Below are 24,245 nucleotides of genomic sequence, written 5' to 3' on the forward strand. Positions count from 1 at the left end.
TCCTAACCTGCTGAGTAGTTCTCCTAACCTGCTGCGTTAGTTCTCCTAACCTGCTGCGTTAGTTCTCCTAACCTGCTGCGTTAGTTCTCCTAACCTGCTGCGTTAGTTCTCCTAACCTGCTGAGTTAGTTTTCCTAACCTGCTGCGTTAGTTCTCCTAACCTGCTGCGTTAGTTCTCCTAACCTGCTGCGTTAGTTCTCCTAACCTGCTGCGTTAGTTCTCCTAACCTGCTGCGTTAGTTCTCCTAACCTGCTGAGTTAGTTCTCCTAACCTGCTACTTTAGTTCTCCTAACCTGCTGCGTTAGTTCTCCTAACCTGCTGAGTTAGTTCTCCTAACCTGCTACTTTAGTTCTCCTAACCTGCTGCGTTAGTTCTCCTAACCTGCTGAGTTAGTTCTCCTAACCTGCTACTTTAGTTCTCCTAACCTGCTGCGTTAGTTCTCCTAACCTGCTGAGTTAGTTCTCCTAACCTGCTGAGTTAGTTCTCTTAACCTGCTGCGTTAGTTCTCCTAAACATGCTGCGTTAGTTCTACTAACCTGCTGCGTTAGTTCTCCTAACCTGCTGAGTTAGTTCTCCTAACCTGCTGAGTTAGTTCTCTTAACCTGCTGAGTTAGTTCTCCTAAACATGCTGCGTTAGTTCTACTAACCTGCTGCGTTAGTTCTCATAACCTGCTGAGTTAGTTCTCCTAACCTGCTGAGTTAGTTCTCCTAACCTGCTGAGTTCTCCTAACCTGCTGAGTTCTCCTAACCTGCTACGTTAGTTCTCCTAACCTGCTACGTTAGTTCATCTAACCTGCTGAGTTAGTTCTCTTAACCTGCTGCGTTAGTTCTCCTAACCTGCTGCGTTAGTTCTCCTAACCTGCTGCGTTAGTTCTCCTAACCTGCTGCGTTAGTTCTCCTAACCTGCTGCGTTAGTTCTCCTAACCTGCTGAGTTAGTTCTCCTAACCTGCTACTTTAGTTCTCCTAACCTGCTGCGTTAGTTCTCCTAACCAGCTGAGTTAGTTCTCTTAACCTGCTGCGTTAGTTCTCCTAACCTGCTACGTTAGTTCTCCTAACCTGCTACGTTAGTTCTCCTAACCTGCTACATTAGTTCTCATAACCTGCTGAGTTAGTTCTCTTAACCTGCTGCGTTAGTTCTCCTAAACATGCTGCGTTAGTTCTACTAACCTGCTGCGTTAGTTCTCATAACCTGCTGAGTTAGTTCTCCTAACCTGCTGAGTTAGTTCTCCTAACCTGCTGAGTTCTCCTAACCTGCTACGTTAGTTCTCCTAACCTGCTACGTTAGTTCATCTAACCTGCTGAGTTAGTTCTCCTAACCTGCTGCGTTAGTTCTCCTAACCTGCTGAGTTAGTTCTCCTAACCTACTGAGTTAGTTCACCTAACCTGCTGAGTTAGTTCACCTAACCTGCTGAGTTAGTTCACCTAACCTGCTGAGTTAGTTCTCCTAACCTGCTGAGTTAGTTCTCCTAACCTGCTGCGTTAGTTCTCCTAACCTGCTGCGTTAGTTCTCCTAACCTGCTGAGTTAGTTCTCCTAACCTGCTGAGTTAGTTCTCCTAACCTGCTGAGTTAGTTCTCCTAACCTGCTGAGTTAGTTCTCCTAACCTGCTGAGTTAGTTCTCCTAACCTGCTACGAAAAGTGCCTTCTGCAAGTCAAAACCGGCAGACCTGCCCTGAGAACAGTTTTGGTTTGCACTAATGCGATGCTCCGCCATTGAGGCCATCTCCATTTTAAAGTAGTGCATTGTCTTATTATTTTGTGTTTGAAAAAAGTGTTAAGCTAATATTGGTGATTTCTTGACACCTGCAGTGCTGGAGTCCTGAACCAAATCCTATGTGCCATTAATGTATTATGTCCACTAGATGGAGGTGAAATACCTTAGACATTTACAAACTACTGTGCCTAATTTAAAGAAGGCAATGCTCTGATCATTTGCTGATTACTCCCAACCCCATATGAATTGCCCACCCAGTTGACCACTTAAAACGGGTGGAATCGCTCAATGCTAGTATCCATGCTAAAACGGCTGGAATCGCTCAATGCCAATATCCATGCTAAAACGGGTGGAATCGCTCAGTGCTAATATCTATGCTTAAACAGGTGGAATCGCTCAGTGCTAATATCCATGCTAAAACGGCTGGAATCGCTCAGTGCTAATATCCCATGCTAAAACGGGTGGAATCGCTCAGTGCTAATATCCATGCTAAAACGGGTGGAATCGCTCAGTGCTAATATCCATGCTAAAACGGGTGGAATCGCTCAGTGCTAATATCCATGCTAAAACGGGTGGAATCGCTCAGTGCTAATATCCGTGTTAAAACGGGTGGAATCGCTCAATGCTAATATCCATGCTAAAACGGGTGGAATCGCTCAGTGCTAATATCCATGCTAAAACGGGTGGAATCGCTCAGTGCTAATATCTATGCTAAAACGGCTGGAATCGCTCAGTGCTAATATCCCATGCTAAAACGGATGGAATCGCTCAGTGCTAATATCCATGCTAAAACGGGTGGAATCGCTCAGTGCTAATATCCATGCCAAAACGGGTGGAATCGCTCAGTGCTAATATCCCATGCTAAAACGGGTGGAATTGCTCAGTGCTAATATCCATGCTAAAACGGGTGGAATCGCTCAGTGCTAATATCCATGCTAAAACGGGTGGAATCGCTCAGTGCTAATATCCATGCTAAAACGGGTGGAATCGCTCAGTGCTAATATCCATGCTAAAACGGGTTATATCTAAGATGGGTTCTCTAACTATCTCTATGGTCTATCAACACATGGAAAACTTTTCTTCTTCCGTCTCTCCAACCAGAGCCACCAAGCTTCGCTCCTGCTGTGCCGGCCCCAACCCTGACTGCTCACAGCGGGATGGAGAGGTGAAGAAGTCCCCTGGTGGGGTTGCCGCCCCGGAGGTTAAACCCAGGGCGCGCCGTTTTGTACCAGACATCCAAGAGATTCGGGTCAGGTGAGGGGGCTTGAGTGATTGATTGATTGATTGATTCATTTTTTGGCTTAGAAGACCTGTTGGAATTTACCTCATCAAAGTGCTTTTCACTGAGCCAAAATGTGTCAAACTCTACTGAGCTGGCTTTGTTACCAATCCACCATAGTTGCTGCTCGCATCTTGAAAACAACATATCAAAGCCAGCAAAGGCTAGTTTGGGTTGGCGTGGTCGTGTGAAAAGTGAACAAGTGTAGTCACAGTCTTGATCTTTCCACCAGCCCCATCGTGTCAAAGAAGGGCTACCTGCATTTCCTGGAGCCTCATACCAACGGCTGGGTGAGGCGCTATGTGGTGGTGAGACGTCCGTACGTCTATATCTACAATACAGAGAGAGACAGCGTGGAGAGAGCCATCCTCAACCTCTCCTCTGCCCATGTAAAGTACAGCGAGGACCAGCAGGCCATGCTCAAGGTTAGTACCTTTTTACCTGTCGATACACCTTTACCTGGCACCTTTACACCCCGTTACCTGGCACCTTTACACATCTTTACACCCCGTTACCTGGCACCTTTACACCCCGTTACCTGTCTACACCTTTACACCCCGTTACCTGATACCTTTACCTGGCACCTTTACACCCCGTTACCTGATACCTTTACCTGGCACCTTTACACCCTGATACCTGGCACCTTTACACATCTTTACACCCCGTTACCTGGCACCTTTACCTGGCACCTTTACACCCCGTTACCTGATACCTTTACCTGGCACCTTTACACCCTGTTACCTGGCACCTTTACACATCTTTACACCCTGTTACCTGATACCTTTACACATCTTTACACCCCGTTACCTGATACCTTTACCTGGCACCTTTACACCCTGTTACCTGGCACCTTTACACATCTTTACACCCCGTTACCTGATACCTTTACCTGGCACCTTTACACCCCGATACCTGGCACCTTTACACATCTTTACACCCCGTTACCTGATACCTTTACCTGGCACCTTTACACCCCGATACCTGGCACCTTTACACACCTTTACACCCCGATACCTGGCACCTTTACACATCTTTACACATCTTTACACCCCGTTACCTGATACCTTTACCTGGCACCTTTACACCCCGTTACCTGATACCTTTACCTGGCACCTTTACACCCTGTTACCTGATACCTTTACCTGGCACCTTTACACCTTGTTACCTGGCACCTTTACACATCTTTACACCCTGTTACCTGATATCTTTAGCTGGCACCTTCACACATCTTTACACCCTGTTACCTGATACCTTTACCTGGCACCTTCACACATCTTTACACCCTGTTACCTGATACCTTTAGCTGGCACCTTCACACATCTTTACACCCCGTTACCTTATACCTTTAGCTGGCACCTTTACACCCCGTTACCTGATACCTTTACCTGGCACCTTTACACCCGTTACCTGATACCTTTAGCTGGCACCTTTACACCCTGTTATCTGATACCTTACCTGGCACCTTTACACCCTGTTATCTGATACCTTACCTGGCACCTTTACACCCTGTTATCTGATACCTTACCTGGCACCTTTACACCCTGTTATCTGATACCTTACCTGGCACCTTTACACATCTTTACACCCTGTTACCTGATACCTTTACACATCTGAACACCCCGTTACCTGATACCTTTACCTGGCACCTTTACACCCTGTTACCTGGCACCTTTACACATCTTTACACCCTGTTACCTGATACCTTTACCTGGCACCTTTACACCCCGTTACCTGATACCTTTACCTGGCACCTTTACACCCTGATACCTGGCACCTTTACACATCTTTACACCCCGTTACCTGATACCTTTAGCTGACACCTTCACACATCTTTACACCCCGTTACCTGATACCTTTACCTGGCACCTTCACACATCTTTACACCCTGTTACCTGATACCTTTAGCTGACACCTTCACACATCTTTACACCCTGTTACCTGATACCTTTAGCTGACACCTTCACACATCTTTACACCCTGTTACCTGATACCTTTACCTGGCACCTTCACACATCTTTACACCCCCGTTACCTGATACCTTTAGCTGACAATCAGGCTCCTTTACAAACCTTGACCTGACATCTTTACACACCATTACCTGACACCGTTACACACCTTTACACACCCTAACCTGACACCTTTTACAACACAATGTTTGAGGAGCGCCCTCCATCAACTACTGTTTTCAGATCTCACCATACGTTTTTGATGTGATTCAAGTATGGACTCTTAACTGGCCAATCCAGAACAGTCCAACATCTCCTCTGAACCTCTGTGTTGCCTTATGGGTGTTTGGAGTTGTTTTCCTGCTGGAAGACCCAATGAAGACTTCATTTTTGGACAATGGTTTAAACATTGGACTCAAAAACACCTGATAATCTGCAGATTTTGTGACGACTTGCACATTTCGAAAGGCCCTCAGTACCAGAGGCAGCAAGGCCATGTTTGAGTGTAGGTAGTGTGTTCTTTTCATTGACTGCTTCATTTGGTTGTCTGTAAACATAGCACTGATCTGTATTGCCAAAACTCTCTAATTTTGTTTCATTAGTCCACAAAACATTTTCCCACGGATTTAGGCTCTGGTCCTGGGGGACCTTGAACGTGTGCAAGACATCATGAAATCAGTCGATTATTAAGGTGTTTTGGAATCCAATGTTCAACCCAGTGTCCAGACACTGTGTGTTTGTTGACGTTTGTGGATTTTCCAGCAGGACAACAAACCTAAACACACATAAAAGCAGCACCCTGGTAAAAGAAGAAAGGCCGGACTGTTCTGGATTGGCCAACAAAGAGTTGAGATATGAATCACATCCGTAATCTCTGAAAACAGCAGTTGGTTGAGAGCACCCCCTTAAACATTGAATAATTGGTGCAATTTGCTGCTGAAAAGTGAGGCAAATTGCCAGTAGAAAGGTGCAGGAAGCTCATTGATGGTACAGGAAACGCTTACCTTGTCACTCCCTGACCATAGAGAGTCCTTGGTTCTCTATGGTGTAGCAGGTAACTAGGGGGTGTTCTAGTTCAATATTTCTATGTTTTTTTTTGTATGGTTCCTAATTAGAGGCAGCTGGTAATCATTGCCTCTAATTGGGGATCATATTTAGGTAGTCATTTTTCCCACCTGTGTTTGTGGGATGTTGTTTGTTGTTGCTTGTTGCACCACGTAGTCACAGTGTGTTGCTTGTTTATTGTTTTGGTTGAAGAAGTTTCACTTTAAATAAATATGTGAACTCAACAAACACTGTGCCTTGGTCTGTCTCTTACAACAAACGTGACATACCTGCAGTTATCTTGGCCAAAGGCTGTGCAACCAAGTACGAGCTCCAGTCATTTTAAATTAAAATGGTCAAGTTAAATTTACAAAAATAAAATTGGTTCTGTAATGTTGAAAATACAATAAAAATCTGGAGTACAATTATTATTTTTCTTTTTACAATTTGAACTTATTTTAAAAGAAACAAGGGTGCCAATATATAACTAAACTCAGCAAAAAAATAAACGTCCCTTTTTCAGGACCCTGTCTTTCAAAGATAATTAGTAAAAATCCAAAACTTCAGATTGTCATTGTAAAGGGTTGAAACACTGTTTCTCATGTTTGTTTAATGAACATGCACCTGTGGAACGGTCGTTAAGACACTAACAGCTTACAGACGGTAGGCAATTAAGGTCAGTTATGAAAACTTAGGACACTAAAGAGACCTTTCTACTGACTCTGAAAACACCAAAAGAAGAAGGGTCCCTGCACATCTGCGTGGACGTGCCTTAGGCATGCTGCAATGAGGCTTGAGGACAGCTGATCGTCCTCGCAGTGGAAGACCACGTGTAAACACACCTGCACAGGATCGGTACATCCGAACATCACACCTGCGGGGCAGGTACAGGATGGCAACAACAACTGCCCGTGTTACACCAGGAACGCACAATCCCTCCATCAGTGCTCAGACTGACCACAATAGGCTGAGAGAGGCTGGACTGAGGACTTGTAGGCCTGTTGTAAGGCAGGTCCTCACCAGACATCACCGGCAACAACGTCGCCTCTGGGCACAAACCCACCGTCCCTGGACCAGACAGGACTTGCAAAAAGTGCTCTTCGGTTTTGTCTCACCAGGGGTGATGGTTGGATTCACATTTATCGTTGAAGGAATGAGCGTTATACCGAGGCCTGTATTCTGGAGCGGGAACGATTTGGAGGTGGAGGGTCCGTCATGGTCTGGGGCGGTGTGTCACAGCATCATCGGACTGAGCTTCTTGTCATTGCAGGCATTCTCAACGCTGTGCGTTACAGGGAAGACATCCTCCTCCCTCATGTGGTACCCTTCCTGCAGGCTCATCCTGACATGACCCTCCAGCATGACAATGCCACCAGCCATACTGCTCGTTCTCTGCACGATTTCCAGCAAGACAGGAATGTCAGTGTTCAGCCATGGCCAGTGAAGGGCCCCGGATCTCAATCCCATTGAGCACGCCAGGGACCTGTTGGATCGGAGGGTGAGGGCTAGGGCCATTCCCCTCAGAAATGTCAGAGAACTTGTAGGTGCCTTGGTGGAAGAGTGGGGTAACATCTCACAGCAAGAACTGGCAAATCTGGTGCAGTCCATGAGGAGGAGATGCACTGCAGTACTTAATGCAGCTGGTGGCCACACCAGATACTGACTGTTACTTTTGGTTTTGACCCACCCTTTGTTCATGGACACATTATTCCATTTCTGTTAGTCACATGTCTGTGGAACTTGTTCAGTTTATGTCTCAGTTGTTGAATCTTATTTTCATACAAATATTTACACATGTTAAGTTTGCTGAAAATAAACGCAGTTGACAGTGAGAGGACGTTTCTTTTTTTTTGCTTGAGTTTATACGTACTGCATTTGAAAAAACTCACAGATGATGTCATGTTTTTCCTCTTCTCTCTTCCTACCTACCCCCAATAGTAAGCTCTGGGTTTTAACATTACTGTACCTCTCCGTGTTTCCCCAACAGACTCCAAACACGTTTGCTGTGTGTACAGAGCATCGCGGTATACTGCTCCAAGCCAGCAACGACAAGGAGATGCACGACTGGCTCTATGCTTTTAACCCTCTGCTGGCTGGATCTATCAGGTAACATGGATGATACACTAAGGTTTTTTTGGTTTTTCACTTAATAAATAATTAAAAATTCATTAATTTAAGTTGTATTTCACATTTCTACCAACTAAGGTGCTCCAAGGGCTTTACAGGGAAACTCACCTCATCCACCACCTTCACTCTTACTAACATTGGTTTTGCTCATAGCGACTGTTTTGAACGTTTTAATTACAATGATAGTGATCGAAGTGATCATATGTGTTCAACTTACTGACTGTAAGTTGCTCTGGAAAAGACTGTAATAACTAAAATGTAATTGTAAAACTTTATATCCCAGTTGAATTATAACTTTAAAGGAGTTTTCTTTCAAATACGTGTTTCAATGTATTACATTGTGGGCTTTCGCTAAAGACCGCCTAGTCTCGGAAGCACCAATCCAAAACATCTGTTGGAGACAGACAGGTAGAGTGGCGAATGAGGCGAGACACTCACTTCCATAAAAGAAGCCACTCTCCCGCCCTCTGGTTATTCTCGCTTCTCTTCCTCACCCAAAGAGTGTCACTACTCTAGCTCTCCTCATATCGACTGGATACCCGTTGCCTGCTCAAAAGCGAACTGTGAAGGATATTTCTGACGAGGTTTTCAGAGTTAATTAAGAGGTTCAGTATTAACCAGAAGACTTCTCAGTGTCCGTTGGTAGCTAGCGTTGCTGCTAGTTATTGAGACTCGGTTAGCCCACACTGCAAGGATAAGTTGGCTAACTTGCTGAAAGGCAAGCTAACCTCACTAGCATACCCTACCTGCAAGATGGTAGCTTTGCTAGCTCCCTTCTTTAACAAAAAAAGTCTAGTTAACATACGTTCACCTGTTTTGTTAGCTAAACCAACCCTCTCTGCGCCGTTTTCTGAAGGCAAACTGTCATTCAGTTTCCTTGAGCTAGCACTAAGCTAGCCACAGCATACCTTCACCATGAGGTAGCTGCTAGCTAGCCTCCACTCCCTTCCCTCAATGTCTGAGGACGTAGTGGTGAAGGTGAGTTAGGGGATGGCGAGGATGACGACGGGATCAACCTCACGGCAATCCTTGAGATGGTTCGTCATTCCCCAACTCCTGTACTGTGTTTGTTCCCGACCCTCTCAAGCCCACAGACCTTTTTTTTTCCCTTTTAAACTTTATTTAACCAGGCAAGTCAGTTAAGAACAAATTCTTATTTTCAATGACGGCCTGGGAACAGTGGGTTAACTGCCTGTTCAGGGGCAGAACGACAGATTTGTACCTTGTCAGCTCGGGGGTTTGAACTCGCAACCTTCCGGTTACTAGTCCAACGCTCCAACCACTAGGCTACCCTGCTGCCCCACCTGACGGCCCTAAGAGCATTGGCACCAATAACCATGCGGGTGGGAGGGTGGCTCCTTTTAAATGGAAGTGAGGGTCTCACCTCATTCGCCACTCTACCTGTCTGTCTCAAACAGACATTTTTTGATTGGTACTTCCAAGAGTAGACGGTTCTTAGCGAACCCCTCTCATATTATCAGAGAACCGGGGTTACGCAAGTAACCTTAACTTTATTTACTGTATGTTATTATGCAGTATGTTTCGATGCTGTAGATATGAAGAAAACCCGAATGGTTGGTAATTTTGAATCAATATACAATATATTCTCTCTCTCCCTTTTTTGTCTCCACCAGATCAAAGCTCTCCAGAAGGAGAGGAAGGATGTGAAACAAACAATCGAACAACAACACGTCTTTATAAAGAAGATAGGAAACATTAGAACGCAAAGAGACTAACCTGTATATAAATCCCTGATTACTCCTATGCTTATCCCACCTCCCCGCCTTCCATCCTACACTAGTAACCTGCTCTTCTTCCTTCTGCACACGCTCACTTTATCACAAGCTGACCACCTGTGTATCTGAGGCCTCCATCATCGTTGTGTGTCTGTCAGGCCTGTACTGCTGTCTGTCTGTGTAGGATTTATCATCTGGTTAACCCCTCTCCAAGGGTGTGACCGAAATGGCACCCTATTCCCTATATAGTGCACTAGTTTTGACCCAAATGGCACCCTATTCCCTATATAGTGCACTAGTTTTGACCCAAATGGCACCCTATTCCCTATATAGTGTGCTGCGTTTGACCAGGACCCATAGGGCTGGTCATAACTACTGTATGAATAACCCATAGGGCTCTGGTCAAAACTAGTGCACTATATAGGGAATAGGGTGCCATTTGGGTCAACACTAGTGCATTATATAGGGAATAGGGTACCATATGGGTCAAAACTAGTGCACTATATAGGGTACCATATGGGTCAAAACTAGTGCATTATATAGGGAATAGGGTACCATATGGGTCAAAACTAGTGCATTATATAGGGTACCATATGGGTCAAAACTAGTGCATTATATAGGGTACCATATGGGTCAAAACTAGTGCATTATATAGGGTACCATATGGGTCAAAACTAGTGCACTATATAGGGTACCATATGGGTCAAAACTAGTGCATTATATAGGGAATAGGGTACCATATGGGTCAAAACTAGTGCACTATATAGGGAATAGGGTAACATATGGGTCAAAACTAGTGCATTATATAGGGTACAATATGGGTCAAAACTAGTGCATTATATAGGGTACCATATGGGTCAAAACTAGTGCACTATATAGGGTACCATATGGATCAAAACTAGTGCATTATATAGGGTACCATATGGGTCAAAACTAGTGCACTATATAGGGAATAGGGTAACATATGGGTCAAAACTAGTGCATTATATAGGGTACCATATGGGTCAAAACTAGTGCACTATATAGGGAATAGGGTACCATATGGGTCAAAACTAGTGCACTATATAGGGTACCATATGGATCAAAACTAGTGCATTATATAGGGTACCATATGGGTCAAAACTAGTGCATTATATAGGGTACCATATGGGTCAAAACTAGTGCACTATATAGGGAATAGGGTAACATATGGGTCAAAACTAGTGCACTATATAGGGAATAGGGTAACATATGGGTCAAAACTATTGCATTATATAGGGTACCATATGGGTCAAAACTAGTGCATTATATAGGGTACCATATGGGTCAAAACTAGTGCATTATATAGGGAATAGGGTACCATATGGGTCAAAACTAGTGCATTATATAGGGTACCATATGGGTCAAAACTAGTGCATTATATAGGGTACCATATGGGTCAAAACTAGTGCATTATATAGGGAATAGGGTACCATATGGGTCAAAACTAGTGCATTATATAGGGAATAGGGTACCATATGGGTCAAAACTAGTGCATTATATAGGGAATAGGGTACCATATGGGTCAAAACTAGTGCATTATATAGGGAATAGGGTACCATATGGGTCAAAACTAGTGCATTATATAGGGTACCATATGGGTCAAAACTAGTGCATTATATAGGGTACCATATGGATCAAAACTAGTGCACTATATAGGGAATAGGGTACCATATGGGTCAAAACTAGTGCACTATATAGGGAATAGGGTAACATATGGGTCAAAACTAGTGCATTATATAGGGTACCATATGGATCAAAACTAGTGCATTATATAGGGTACCATATGGGTCAAAACTAGTGCACTATATAGGGAATAGGGTACCATATGGGTCAAAACTAGTGCATTATATAGGGTTAAATAAGTTAAATAAAGGTAAAATAAAAAATAAAATACTCATACAATGTTAAACAACAACAGGTTCGTATTCATAGTAAACACATTTTCACCAAACTAGGGTTTCGGCAGTTCTGCTAAAATATACAAGGCATAAAAAAATAACAATTTTATGAGGCAAGTCAGTTAAGAACAAATTCTTATTTTCAATGGCGGCCTAGGAACAGTGGGTCAACTGCCTGTTCAGGGGCAGAACGACAGATTTGTACCTTATCAGCTCGGGGATTTGAACTTGCAACCTTTCGGTTACTAGTCCAACGCTCTAACCACTAGGCTACCCTGCCGCCCCAATAACAATTGACAGTTGTTAAGTTTAATGTAACTCTTCTGTTTACCTTTCTCTTTCTTTACCATACCAGCTAGGCTCTGTTAGGCAGGACCGAGTAACTCCTTCTGAGTCTTGACATAATGTAATCTCCATGTTCCTCCTTGATAAGTCCTGAGATGTCAACACACACACTTTACATCCCACGTGGCACCCTATTCCCTACATAGTGCGCTACTTTTGATCAGGACCCTATGGGCTCTCGTCAATAGTAGTGCGTTGTAAAAGGAATAGGGTGCCATGGGAGGATGCACCTACAGCTACAAGAGAGAAGGCTTGGCATTGATCAAGTGATCACATGTTCCCGCTGGTGTTCTGATAAAACCACTTCCCAAAGTAGCTGTGAAGGAATCTACAGTAACTATGAAGGTATCTACAGTAGCTCTGAAGGTATCTACAGTAACTGTGTAGGTATTTTAAGTAACTATGAAGGTATCTACAGTAACTCTGAAGGTATCTACTGTAACTGTGTAGGTATTTTAAGTAACTATGAAGGTATCTACAGTAGCTGTGAAGGTATCTACAGTAGCTGTGAATGTATCTACAGTAGCTATGAAGGTATCTACAGTAACTGTGTAGGTATTTTAAGTAACTATGAAGGTATCTACAGTAACTCTGAAGGTATCTACTGTAACTGTGTAGGTATTTTAAGTAACTATGAAGGTATCTACAGTAGCTGTGAAGGTATCTACAGTAGCTGTGAATGTATCTACAGTAGCTATGAAGGTATCTACAGTAGCTATGATGGTATCTACAGTAGCTATGAAGGTATCTACAGTAGCTATGAAGGTATCTGCAGTAGCTATGATGGTATCTACAGTAGCCTTGAAGGTATCTACAGTAACTATGAAGGTATTTACAATAACTATGAAGGCATCTACAGTAGCTATGAAGGCATCTACAGTAGCTATGAAGGCATCAACAGTAACTATGAAGGTATCTATGGTAGCTCTCAAGGTAACGACAGTAACTGTGAAGGCATCTACAGTAACTATGAAGGTATCTACAGTAACTATGAAGGCATCTAAAGTACCTATGAAGGTAACTACAGTAACTATGAAGGCATCAACAGTAACTATGAAGGTATCTATGGTAGCTATAAAGGTACCTACAGTAGCTACATCCTCCCAAATTTAACCTTGATTCATCTCTAAAGTCTAATGATTTTTCTTTGTATTAATATGGGATATATTTAAATATTTAACAACATGACTATTTATTTCTGCGTGTATTTATTTACAAATACATTTATATTTCTAAAGTAGTTACAGTGCAACTTCTGCACATAGCACTTTTTAAGTTTTGATAACATGACCTATGACCTCTACCCCCTACCCCTTCTTACTGTGGTCAGTTGTGAATAGTGCAAACCCCACCCCCCCTTCAAAAAAAAAACACAACAAATTGATACAGGGTCATCTTCTATGTGCTATAGTATAGCAGCTACATGTTACTTGAATTAAACCATCAACATCACATAGATTTTGAAGTGTTGTACCTGAGCTATTTGCAACCCGATTTCACTCACAATACAATATTTTAGAAGCTCGAGAGATTGTGAACATAATGGAAATGAATTATGCTTCAAACCTGGGAGATGGGAAACAGATGTGTGCGTGGACAGAACGATCCCGATCCCTTACATAGTGAATAGAATGAGGGAAAATGAACACAAGCTGTTTGTAGCGCACTAGGGATAAGACAAGAAACAAGGTTTCTGAACAAGGATTTGTACATATGATGCAGTGCCTCTCTTTTCAAACAGTATATCTGCAGTCCCTCAGTTGCTTTGGATCTACTTCATCATGTCCCAAATGATTCCATATTCCCTGTGTAGTGCACTACTTTTGACCAGAGTCTTATGGGCTCTTGTTAAAAGTAGTGCACCTACATAGGGACTAGGGTTCTATTTTGTGACTCCGTCTTCATCACGTGGCTGTTTTTGTCTAGCTAATCATCATCTATTTATGTACACAGTAGGCTAATATACAGTGAGCTGCAAAACTATTGGTACAGTGGACAATTTGTTTGTTGTTGTAGTTGTTGTTTTAGCTCTGTACTCCAGCACTTTGGAGTTGAAATCATAAAGTGCGTATATCCCGATACTTCTGGTCTGGTCCCCTGAAACGGAGGGACTATGAACAAACAAAAAAAGGGCTGTAATTTCTAAACATTTCGCCCGATATGGATGATAATACCCTCATATTAAAGCTGACAGTCCTGCACTTTGACCTCCTAGTCATTGTATCATTTCACATCCAAAGTGCCGGAGTACAGAGCCAAAAAACAACAACAAAACAATTGTCGGAGTTCGATATGAGCGTATATGCACTTAAAGACAATGAATATGAGCTTTCATATACCGTACGCCATTTTATAAACATATTATCGAGTGATAGTATAGGATGATCCATTTCTATAGAAATATACTACTGATATTTCATTGTAGACATTTTCCAGATTTGAATCCAGCAAATTATTTGGCGCTCACGTTCTCTTCGATTGCTTCTTTTTAGTTCGTCTCATGTGAAGTTGAATTATTTGAGTCTTTAGTCCATTTTTGTTTTCCGTTCAACGGCACTTATTGTGTACACGTGGATGCATACATCAGTATTGCAGCTACTGTACGTGAATGAATCGTGAATGAATCGTGAATGAATCGTGATTGAATCGTGAATGAATCGTGAATGAATCGTAAATGAATCGTAAATGAATCGTAAATGAATCGTGAATGAATCGTGAATGAATCGTGAATGAATCGTAAATGTATGGGCTGTTTGTTTTCGTATCGAGCAAACATTAGTCATCGCAGTGGGTCCAGTCCAGACAACAGGGAAGCAAAATGATGACTGAGGAGCCTTTTTTGTGTTGTTTGTTTTTGTACAAGTTGTTCATCAGTTGAAGTGTGTATTTACTATGCTATTACCCTGCTATATGTTTCACTCACAGTTGGAAGAGAACAGGACAGCTGTCAGTATGCCCAGTAGTCACTACTCACAGTTGGAAGAGAACAGGACAGCTGTCAGTATGTCCAGTAGACACTACTCACAGTTGGAAGAGAACAGGACAGCTGTCAGTATGTCCAGTAGTCACTACTCACAGTTGGAAGAGAACAGGACAGCTGTCAGTATGCCCAGTAGTCACTACTCACAGTTGGAAGAGAACAGGACAGCTGTCATTATACCCAGTAGTCACTACTCACAGTTGGAAGAGAACAGGACAGCTGTCAGTATACCCAGTAGTCACTACTCACAGTTGGAAGAGAACAGGACAGCTGTCAGTATGTCCAGTAGTCACTACTCACAGTTGGAAGAGAACAGGACAGCTGTCAGTATACCCAGTAGTCACTACTCACAGTTGGAAGAGAACAGGACAGCTGTCAGTATGTCCAGTAGTCACTACTCACAGTTGGAAGAGAACAGGACAGCTGTCATTATACCCAGTAGTCACTACTCACAGTTGGAAGAGAACAGGACAGCTGTCAGTATACCCAGTAGTCACTACTCACAGTTGGAAGAGAACAGGACAGCTGTCAGTATGTCCAGTAGTCACTACTCACAGTTGGAAGAGAACAGGACAGCTGTCATTATACCCAGTAGTCACTACTCACAGTTGGAAGAGAACAGGACAGCTGTCAGTATACCCAGTAGTCACTACTCACAGTTGGAAGAGAACAGGACAGCTGTCAGTATGTCCAGTAGTCACTACTCACAGTTGGAAGAGAACAGGACAGCTGTCAGTATGTCCAGTAGTCACTACTCACAGTTGGAAGAGAACAGGACAGCTGTCAGTATGTCCAGTAGTCACTACTCACAGTTGGAAGAGAACAGGACAGCTGTCATTATACCCAGTAGTCACTACTCACAGTTGGAAGAGAACAGGACAGCTGTCAGTATACCCAGTAGTCACTACTCACAGTTGGAAGAGAACAGGACAGCTGTCAGTATGCCCAGTAGTCACTACTCACAGTTGGAAGAGAACAGGACAGCTGTCATTATACCCAGTAGTCACTACTCACAGTTGGAAGAGAACAGGACAGCTGTCAGTATGTCCAGTAGTCACTACTCACAGTTGGAAGAGAACAGGACAGCTGTCATTATACCCAGTAGTCACTACTCACATTTGGAAGAGAACAGGACAGCTGTCAGTATGCCCAGTAGTCACTACTCACAGTTGGAAGAGAACAGGACAGCTGTCATTATAACCAGTAGTCACTACTCACAGTTGGAAGAGAACAGGACAGCTGTCAGTATACCCAGTAGTCACTACTCACAGTTGGAAGAGAACAGGACAGCTGTCAGTATGTCCAGTAGTCACTACTCACAGTTGGAAGAGAACAGGACAGCTGTCATTATACCCAGTAGTCACTACTCACAGTTGGAAGAGAACAGGACAGCTGTCAGTATACCCAGTAGTCACTACTCACAGTTGGAAGAGAACAGGACAGCTGTCAGTATGTCCAGTAGTCACTACTCACAGTTGGAAGAGAACAGGACAGCTGTCAGTATGTCCAGTAGTCACTACTCACAGTTGGAAGAGAACAGGACAGCTGTCATTATACCCAGTAGTCACTACTCACAGTTGGAAGAGAACAGGACAGCTGTCAGTATGTCCAGTAGTCACTACTCACAGTTGGAAGAGAACAGGACAGCTGTCAGTATACCCAGTAGTCACTACTCACAGTTGGAAGAGAACAGGACAGCTGTCAGTATACCCAGTAGTCACTACTCACAGTTGGAAGAGAACAGGACAGCTGTCAGTATGCCCAGTAGTCACTACTCACAGTTGGAAGAGAACAGGACAGCTGTCAGTATGTCCAGTAGTCACTACTCACAGTTGGAAGAGAACAGGACAGCTGTCAGTATGTCCAGTAGACACTTCTTTCATGGCATGCAGGGTTCTTCTTGTGCTTCTTTATGTGAGTCTCAGGAAGTATAGCATACCTAGGGACATGGTCTTTAACAGGCTCATTTATCATCCATCGCTTTCCAGCCATTGATGTAGTGACGGAGACCAAGTTGATTGATTGATACACTGCTACCTGTAGCTTTTGATAAGGAGCATGTCTGAGGCCAGCCAACCTACAGAGCATGCTCAGTACGAGCAGGAAATGACATAGCACTTATAGGTTATGTCTCAAAGGGGCACCCTATTCCTTATATAGTTAAGCAATAAGGCCCGAGGAGGTGTGGAATATGGCCAATATACCACGGCTAAGGGCTGTTCTTAAGCACGACACAACGCGGAGTGCCTGGATACAGCCCTTAGCCGTGCTATATTGGCCATATGTCACAAACTCCAGAGGAGCCTTATTGCTATTATAAACTGGTTACAGTCGTAATTAGGGCAGTAAAACTAAATGTTTTGTCATACCTGTGGTATACGGTCTGATATACCATGGCTTTCAGCCAATCAGCATTCAGGGCTGAAACCATCTAATTTATAATTCCTTATGTACTGCACTACAGTGCATAGGGAATAGGGTGCCATAGGGTCCTGGTCTAAAGTAGTGCACTATATAGGGAATAGGGTGTCATTTGAGATACACAATATTATTAAGGAAGAACTGTAATGCCAATACTTGTATTGCTGTGGCTCTGCTGTTCAATACAACGGAACACAGCTGTGGCTCTGCTGTTCAATACAACGGAACACAGCTGTGGCTCTGCTGTTCAATACAACGGAACACAGCTGTGGCTCTGCTGTTCAATACAACGGAACACAGCTGTGGCTCTGCTGTTCAATAACGGAACACAGCTGTGGCTCTGCTGTTCAATACAACGGAACACAGCTGTGGCTCTGCTGTTCAATACAACGGAACACAGCTGTGGCTCTGCTGTTCAATACAACGGAACACAGCTGTGGCTCTGCTGTTCAATACAAAGGAACACAGCTGTGGCTCTGCTGTTCAATACAACGGAACACAGCTGTGGCTCTGCTGTTCAATACAAAGGAACACAGCTGTGGCTCTGCTGTTCAATACAACGGAACACAGCTGTGGCTCTGCTGTTCAATACAAAGGAACACAGCTGTGGCTCTGCTGTTCAATACAACGGAACACAGCTGTGGCTCTGCTGTTCAATACAAAGGAACACAGCTGTGGCTCTGCTGTTCAATACAATGGAACACAGCTGTGGCTCTGCTGTTCAATACAACGGAACACAGCTGTGGCTCTGCTGTTCAATACAATGGAACACAGCTGTGGCTCTGCTGTTCAATACAATGGAACACAGCTGTGGCTCTGCTGTTCAATACAACGGAACACAGCTGTGGCTCTGCTGTTCAATACAATGGAACACAGCTGTGGCTCTGCTGTTCAATACAATGGAACACAGCTGTGGCTCTGCTGTTCAATACAACGGAACACAGCTGTGGCTCTGCTGTTCAATACAACGGAACACAGCTGTGGCTCTGCTGTTCAATACAACGGAACACAGCTGTGGCTCTGCTGTTCAATACAACGGAACACAGCTGTGGCTCTGCTGTTCAATACAACGGAACACAGCTGTGGCTCTGCTGTTCAATACAACGGAACACAGCTGTGGCTCTGCTGTTCAATACAATGGAACACAGCTGTGGCTCTGCTGTTCAATACAATGGAACACAGCTGTGGCTCTGCTGTTCAATACAACAGAACACAGCTGTGGCTCTGCTGTTCAATACAATGGAACACAGCTGTGGCTCTGCTGTTCAATACAAAGTAACACAGCTGTGGCTCTGCTGTTCAATACAAGGGAACACAGCTGTGGCTCTGCTGTTCAATACAAAGTAACACAGCTGTGGCTCTGCTGTTCAATACAAAGGAACACAGCTGTGGCTCTGCTGTTCAATACAACAGAACACAGCTGTGGCTCTGCTGTTCAATACAAAGGAACACAGCTGTGGCTCTGCTGTTCAATACAACGGAACACAGCTGTGGCTCTGCTGTTCAATACAAAGGAACACAGCTGTGGCTCTGCTGTTCAATACAACGGAACACAGCTGTGGCTCTGCTGCTCAATATAAAGGAACACAGCTGTGGCTATGCTGTTCAATACAACGGTCATCCCTACTGCCTCTGATCTGGCAGACTCAATAAAAACATAGGCTTCGTTTGAAAATTATGTCTGAGTGCCCCTGGCTCTCCGTTAAATTAAAAAGCAAGAAAATTGTGCTGCCTGGTTTGCTTAATATAAAGGAATTTGAAATGATTTATACTTTTACTTTTGATACTTAAGTATATTTTAGCAATTACATTTTATTTTTGATACTTAAGTACATTTTAAAACTAAATACTTTTAGTCAAGTAGTATGTTACAGGGTGACTTTCACTTTTACCTGAGTCATTTTCTTTAAAGGTATCTTTACTTTTTCTCAAGTATGACAATTGAGTACTTTTTCCACCGCTGGCCTACATGCGTATCTCTTCACATACTGTACCATGTTGAAAGGGCTCTGTGTGTAAATGATATTAGATTTGACAGTAATGATTCAATCTAATGAAGGTTGTGATATAAGGTCATTTTACCCATATCAATGTATCTTACTGTATAACTACAGGGTATACACTGCTTGCAGTAAATGCACATTTTAAAACCGTTATCATTCCTTTGGAGTTCCAGGGGAAGTCAGGCCTACTCTGTACCAACGGGTCAGAGGTCTACCCTGTACCAACGGGTCAGAGGTCTACCCTGTGCCAGTGGGTCTGAGGTCTACCCTGTGCCAACGGGTCAGAGGTCTACCCTGTACCAACGGGTCAGAGGTCTACCCTGTACCAACTGGTCAGATGTCTACCCTGTACCAACGGGTCAGAGGTCTACCCTGTACCAACGGGTCAGAGGTCTACTCTGTACCAACGGGTCAGAGGTCTACCCTGTACCAGTAGGTCAGAGGTCTAGCCTGTACCAACGGGTCAGAGGTCTACCCTGTACCAACGGGTCAGAGGGCTACCCTGTACCAGTGGGTCAGAGGTCTACCCTGTCCCAGTGGGTCAGAGGTCTAGCCTGTACCAACGGGTCAGAGGTCTACCCTGTACTAACGGGTCAGAGGTCTACCCTATACCAACGGGTCAGAGGTCTAGCCTGTACCAGTAGGTCAGAGGTCTAGCCTGTACCAGTAGGTCAGAGGTCTAGCCTGTACCAACGGGTCAGAGGTCTACCCTGTACCAACGGGTCAGAGGTCTAGCCTGTACCAACGGGTCAGAGGTCTACCCTGTGCCAGTGGGTCAGAGGTCTACCCTGTGCCAGTGAGTCAGCGGCCTACCCTGTGCCAGTGGGTCAGAGGTCTACCCTGTACCAACGGGTCAGAGGGCTACCCTGTACCAGTGGGTCAGAGGTCTACCCTGTACCAACGGGTCAGTGTTCTACCCTGTACTAACGGGTCAGAGGTCTAGCCTGTACCAACGGGTCAGAGGTCTACCCTGTACCAACGGGTCAGTGTTCTACCCTGTACTAACGGGTCAGAGGTCTAGCCTGTACCAACGGGTCAGAGGTCTACCCTGTACCAACGGGTCAGAGGTCTACCCTGTACCAACGGGTCAGAGGTCTACCCTGTACCAACGGGTCAGAGGTCTAGCCTGTACCAACGGGTCAGAGGTCTACCCTGTACTAACGGGTCAGAGGTCTACCCTGTACCAACGGATCAGTGTTCTACCCTGTACTAACGGGTCAGAGGTCTAGCCTGTACCAACGGGTCAGAGGTCTACCCTGTACCAACGGGTCAGTGTTCTACCCTGTACTAACGGGTCAGAGGTCTAGCCTGTACCAGTAGGTCAGAGGTCTAGCCTGTACCAACGGGTCAGAGGTCTACCCTGTACCAACGGGTCAGAGGTCTACCCTGTACCAACGGGTCAGAGGTCTACCCTGTACCAACGGGTCAGAGGTCTACCCTGTACCAACGGGTCAGAGGTCTACCCTGTACCAACGGGTCAGAGGTCTACCCTGTACCAGTAGGTCAGAGGTCTACCCTGTGCCAGTGGGTCAGCGGCCTACCCTGTGCCAGTGGGTCAGAGGTCTACCCTGTACCAACGGGTCAGAGGGCTACCCTGTACCAGTGGGTCAGAGGTCTACCCTGTCCCAGTGGGTCAGAGGTCTAGCCTGTACCAACGGGTCAGAGGTCTACCCTGTACTAACGGGTCAGAGGTCTACCCTATACCAACGGGTCAGAGGTCTAGCCTGTACCAGTAGGTCAGAGGTCTAGCCTGTACCAGTAGGTCAGAGGTCTAGCCTGTACCAACGGGTCAGAGGTCTACCCTGTACCAACGGGTCAGAGGTCTAGCCTGTACCAACGGGTCAGAGGTCTACCCTGTGCCAGTGGGTCAGAGGTCTACCCTGTGCCAGTGAGTCAGCGGCCTACCCTGTGCCAGTGGGTCAGAGGTCTACCCTGTACCAACGGGTCAGAGGGCTACCCTGTACCAGTGGGTCAGAGGTCTACCCTGTACCAACGGGTCAGTGTTCTACCCTGTACTAACGGGTCAGAGGTCTAGCCTGTACCAACGGGTCAGAGGTCTACCCTGTACCAACGGGTCAGTGTTCTACCCTGTACTAACGGGTCAGAGGTCTAGCCTGTACCAACGGGTCAGAGGTCTACCCTGTACCAACGGGTCAGAGGTCTACCCTGTACCAACGGGTCAGAGGTCTACCCTGTACCAACGGGTCAGAGGTCTAGCCTGTACCAACGGGTCAGAGGTCTACCCTGTACTAACGGGTCAGAGGTCTACCCTGTACCAACGGATCAGTGTTCTACCCTGTACTAACGGGTCAGAGGTCTAGCCTGTACCAACGGGTCAGAGGTCTACCCTGTACCAACGGGTCAGTGTTCTACCCTGTACTAACGGGTCAGAGGTCTAGCCTGTACCAACGGGTCAGAGGTCTACCCTGTACCAGTAGGTCAGAGGTCTAGGCTGTACCAATGGGTTCTACACCTGTTGGTTCTAGCTAATTTCCTCACAGTTTGTCTTGTTCCATTGATTGAATCAGAAAACCCACATAGTCATGGATGGTGGTGGTGCATCACTGAAATCTCACATACAGTCTGGTAGAATGTAAATGATTATTATCATTCTTGTATTATATTGGATTGCAGTGTGTGGGACTATTGAGCAGGTTATGGTTGTCTCCTTCCCAGTTTACAATATCAAGGGCACTACACTGTATACGACATAAAAGACCCTTACCTACGAGGAGAAGTGTTCATATGGCCTTTTGAATGTAGCCAGGACATCATGTAGACTGGGTTTAGTCCCAAATGGCACCCTATTCCCTTAATAGTGCACTACTTTTTATGGGATCTGGTTCAAACTAGTCCACTGCATGGGGAATAGAGTACCGTTTGGGACTCTTATGGGATCTGGTCAAAACTAGTGCACTGCATAGGGAATAGGGTACCGTTTGGGACTCTTATGGGATCTGGTCAAAACTAGTGCACTGCATAGGGAATAGGGTACCGTTTGGGACTCTTATGGGATCTGGTCAAAACTAGTGCACTGCATAGGGAATAGGGTACCGTTCGGGACTCGGCCAATGTCTGTCTGTCAATCCTGTTTCACTGTCTGGCCACAAACATCCACATCCCCTCTTAGTCATCACCATCACAGAATTCACAAAGTAGCTTTTGAACCATCAAGTGTGCTTCCATATTTAATCAGAACTGATTGTATTGTTTCTATAGCTCTGTCAAACTGCACCCATTAAAGCATTTTTCTATTTGGTTTTCTTCATTTTTTTTTTTTTGCTTTGTATATAAAACAACATGATTGCTGTGACCAGTACACCATACAGCTGTAACCTGTTGAAACACCATCTTAAATGTTCAGTAGTTAAATCAATGTCTCTATTTGAGTGTTGGAGTGAAGCATAAACAGTTGGTGTACATTAAAACACATCGTCAATTGATATTAAATAAACGTGGAACTTATGAAACACGACCAAAGTACATGTCTATTTTTGTGTTGATTTTGTTCCCTGCGTGCTGGATGATCATCGGCCTCTTTTTATTGATCTATTCAATTCTATTCTGATGTATTATAGTTTAGGATTTGATAGAATACGTAGGATTTAGTATGAAATATAGGTTCGAGGAAAACCACCCAGCAAACGAGGAACATTCCCAGAACGTTAGCTGAGATTCCCATTAAGTTGTAGTTCGGGTTTTATCTAACATTAGGATGATAACATCCCCAAACCACACAATGTTCCCGGAACCTAGAAACATGTTTTTGCAATATTAGGCAAATATTTTTTTGCGACCTAATAGAAACGTTGTAATAATCAGCACAAATGAACAGTTTTTGTGTTCTGGGAACCTTCACAGAACCAATTTTGGTTGGCTGGCCAGCAACTTTCGATTTTTATTTATTTTTAATGAACAGGTATCAACAAACAAAAGAAGAATAGTCACATGCAAACAAGCATACATACAAACTATTTACATTGTCAGGAATCCTAAACAAGCAAATCACATTCATTAACAATACAACAAGTTTTAATTGCCTTTTTGCTTTTCATTTTAGTTAAAGTAGTGACATATTGATGAAATTAAAGTTAAAAAAGTTAGGTTTTGAATTAGACCATTTGCATATGAAATTTACCTAATATTATTAGCAGTTGAATTAAATATACCATAATCTTGCTGAGGGAATTGTAGTATCACAAACAATATTCCTAATCTGTTTATTACTACGTTTATCTTTGATGTTAATATTGCCAATGAATATATTTTCATGTAAATCTGTTACTTACATCAACCACAGAGGAATTTAAAAAAGACACAACCCCTTTTGGAATCGCATAAAAAATAATTGTATATTATTTATGAAGAAATTCTCCATATGAGAGTAGATATCCATCGTCATTCAGTAACTGACCAACCAAAATAATTGTATTCTCAAACCAGTTATGAAAAAGAGAGACTTATTTTTAAATCGTAAATATCTTTGTTGTTCCATAGAACGTATATGTGAGGGGAAAATATTGTGTTTATGCACTAACATCAAAGCTAAAATTGGCTGTTTATGGAATTTGGCCAATTTTACTGGGATTTTTACCAACATCAAAATTCCACCCAAGCAGAAATTCTAAAACAAAAACAGAGTCAAATAAATACTAAGGGCAAGACATTCCAAATACAGTTCTGTTTCTTAACATACTTCAGAATCCAATTTATTTTAAAAGTATTATTTAGA

The 24,245-nt window shown here is 44.0% G+C and overlaps 1 protein-coding gene across 1 annotated transcript in view; it reads left to right on the top strand.

Moving 5' to 3' along the window:
- Positions 1–13,298, top strand: part of kif1aa (kinesin family member 1Aa) — a 196,828-nt gene extending 183,530 nt beyond the window's left edge. Inside the window, exons 44-47 of the mRNA XM_064936187.1 lie at positions 2,815–2,967; positions 3,225–3,417; positions 7,970–8,088; positions 9,744–13,298. Coding sequence (XP_064792259.1) covers positions 2,815–2,967; positions 3,225–3,417; positions 7,970–8,088; positions 9,744–9,777 — 499 coding nt within the window. The 3' untranslated portion in view covers positions 9,778–13,298. The remainder of the gene's footprint in view (positions 1–2,814; positions 2,968–3,224; positions 3,418–7,969; positions 8,089–9,743) is intronic.
- Positions 13,299–24,245: the final 10,947 nt, after the last annotated feature.

Source organism: Oncorhynchus masou, chromosome 24, assembly GCF_036934945.1.
Source record: "Oncorhynchus masou masou isolate Uvic2021 chromosome 24, UVic_Omas_1.1, whole genome shotgun sequence".
Lineage (NCBI taxonomy): Eukaryota > Metazoa > Chordata > Actinopteri > Salmoniformes > Salmonidae > Oncorhynchus > Oncorhynchus masou.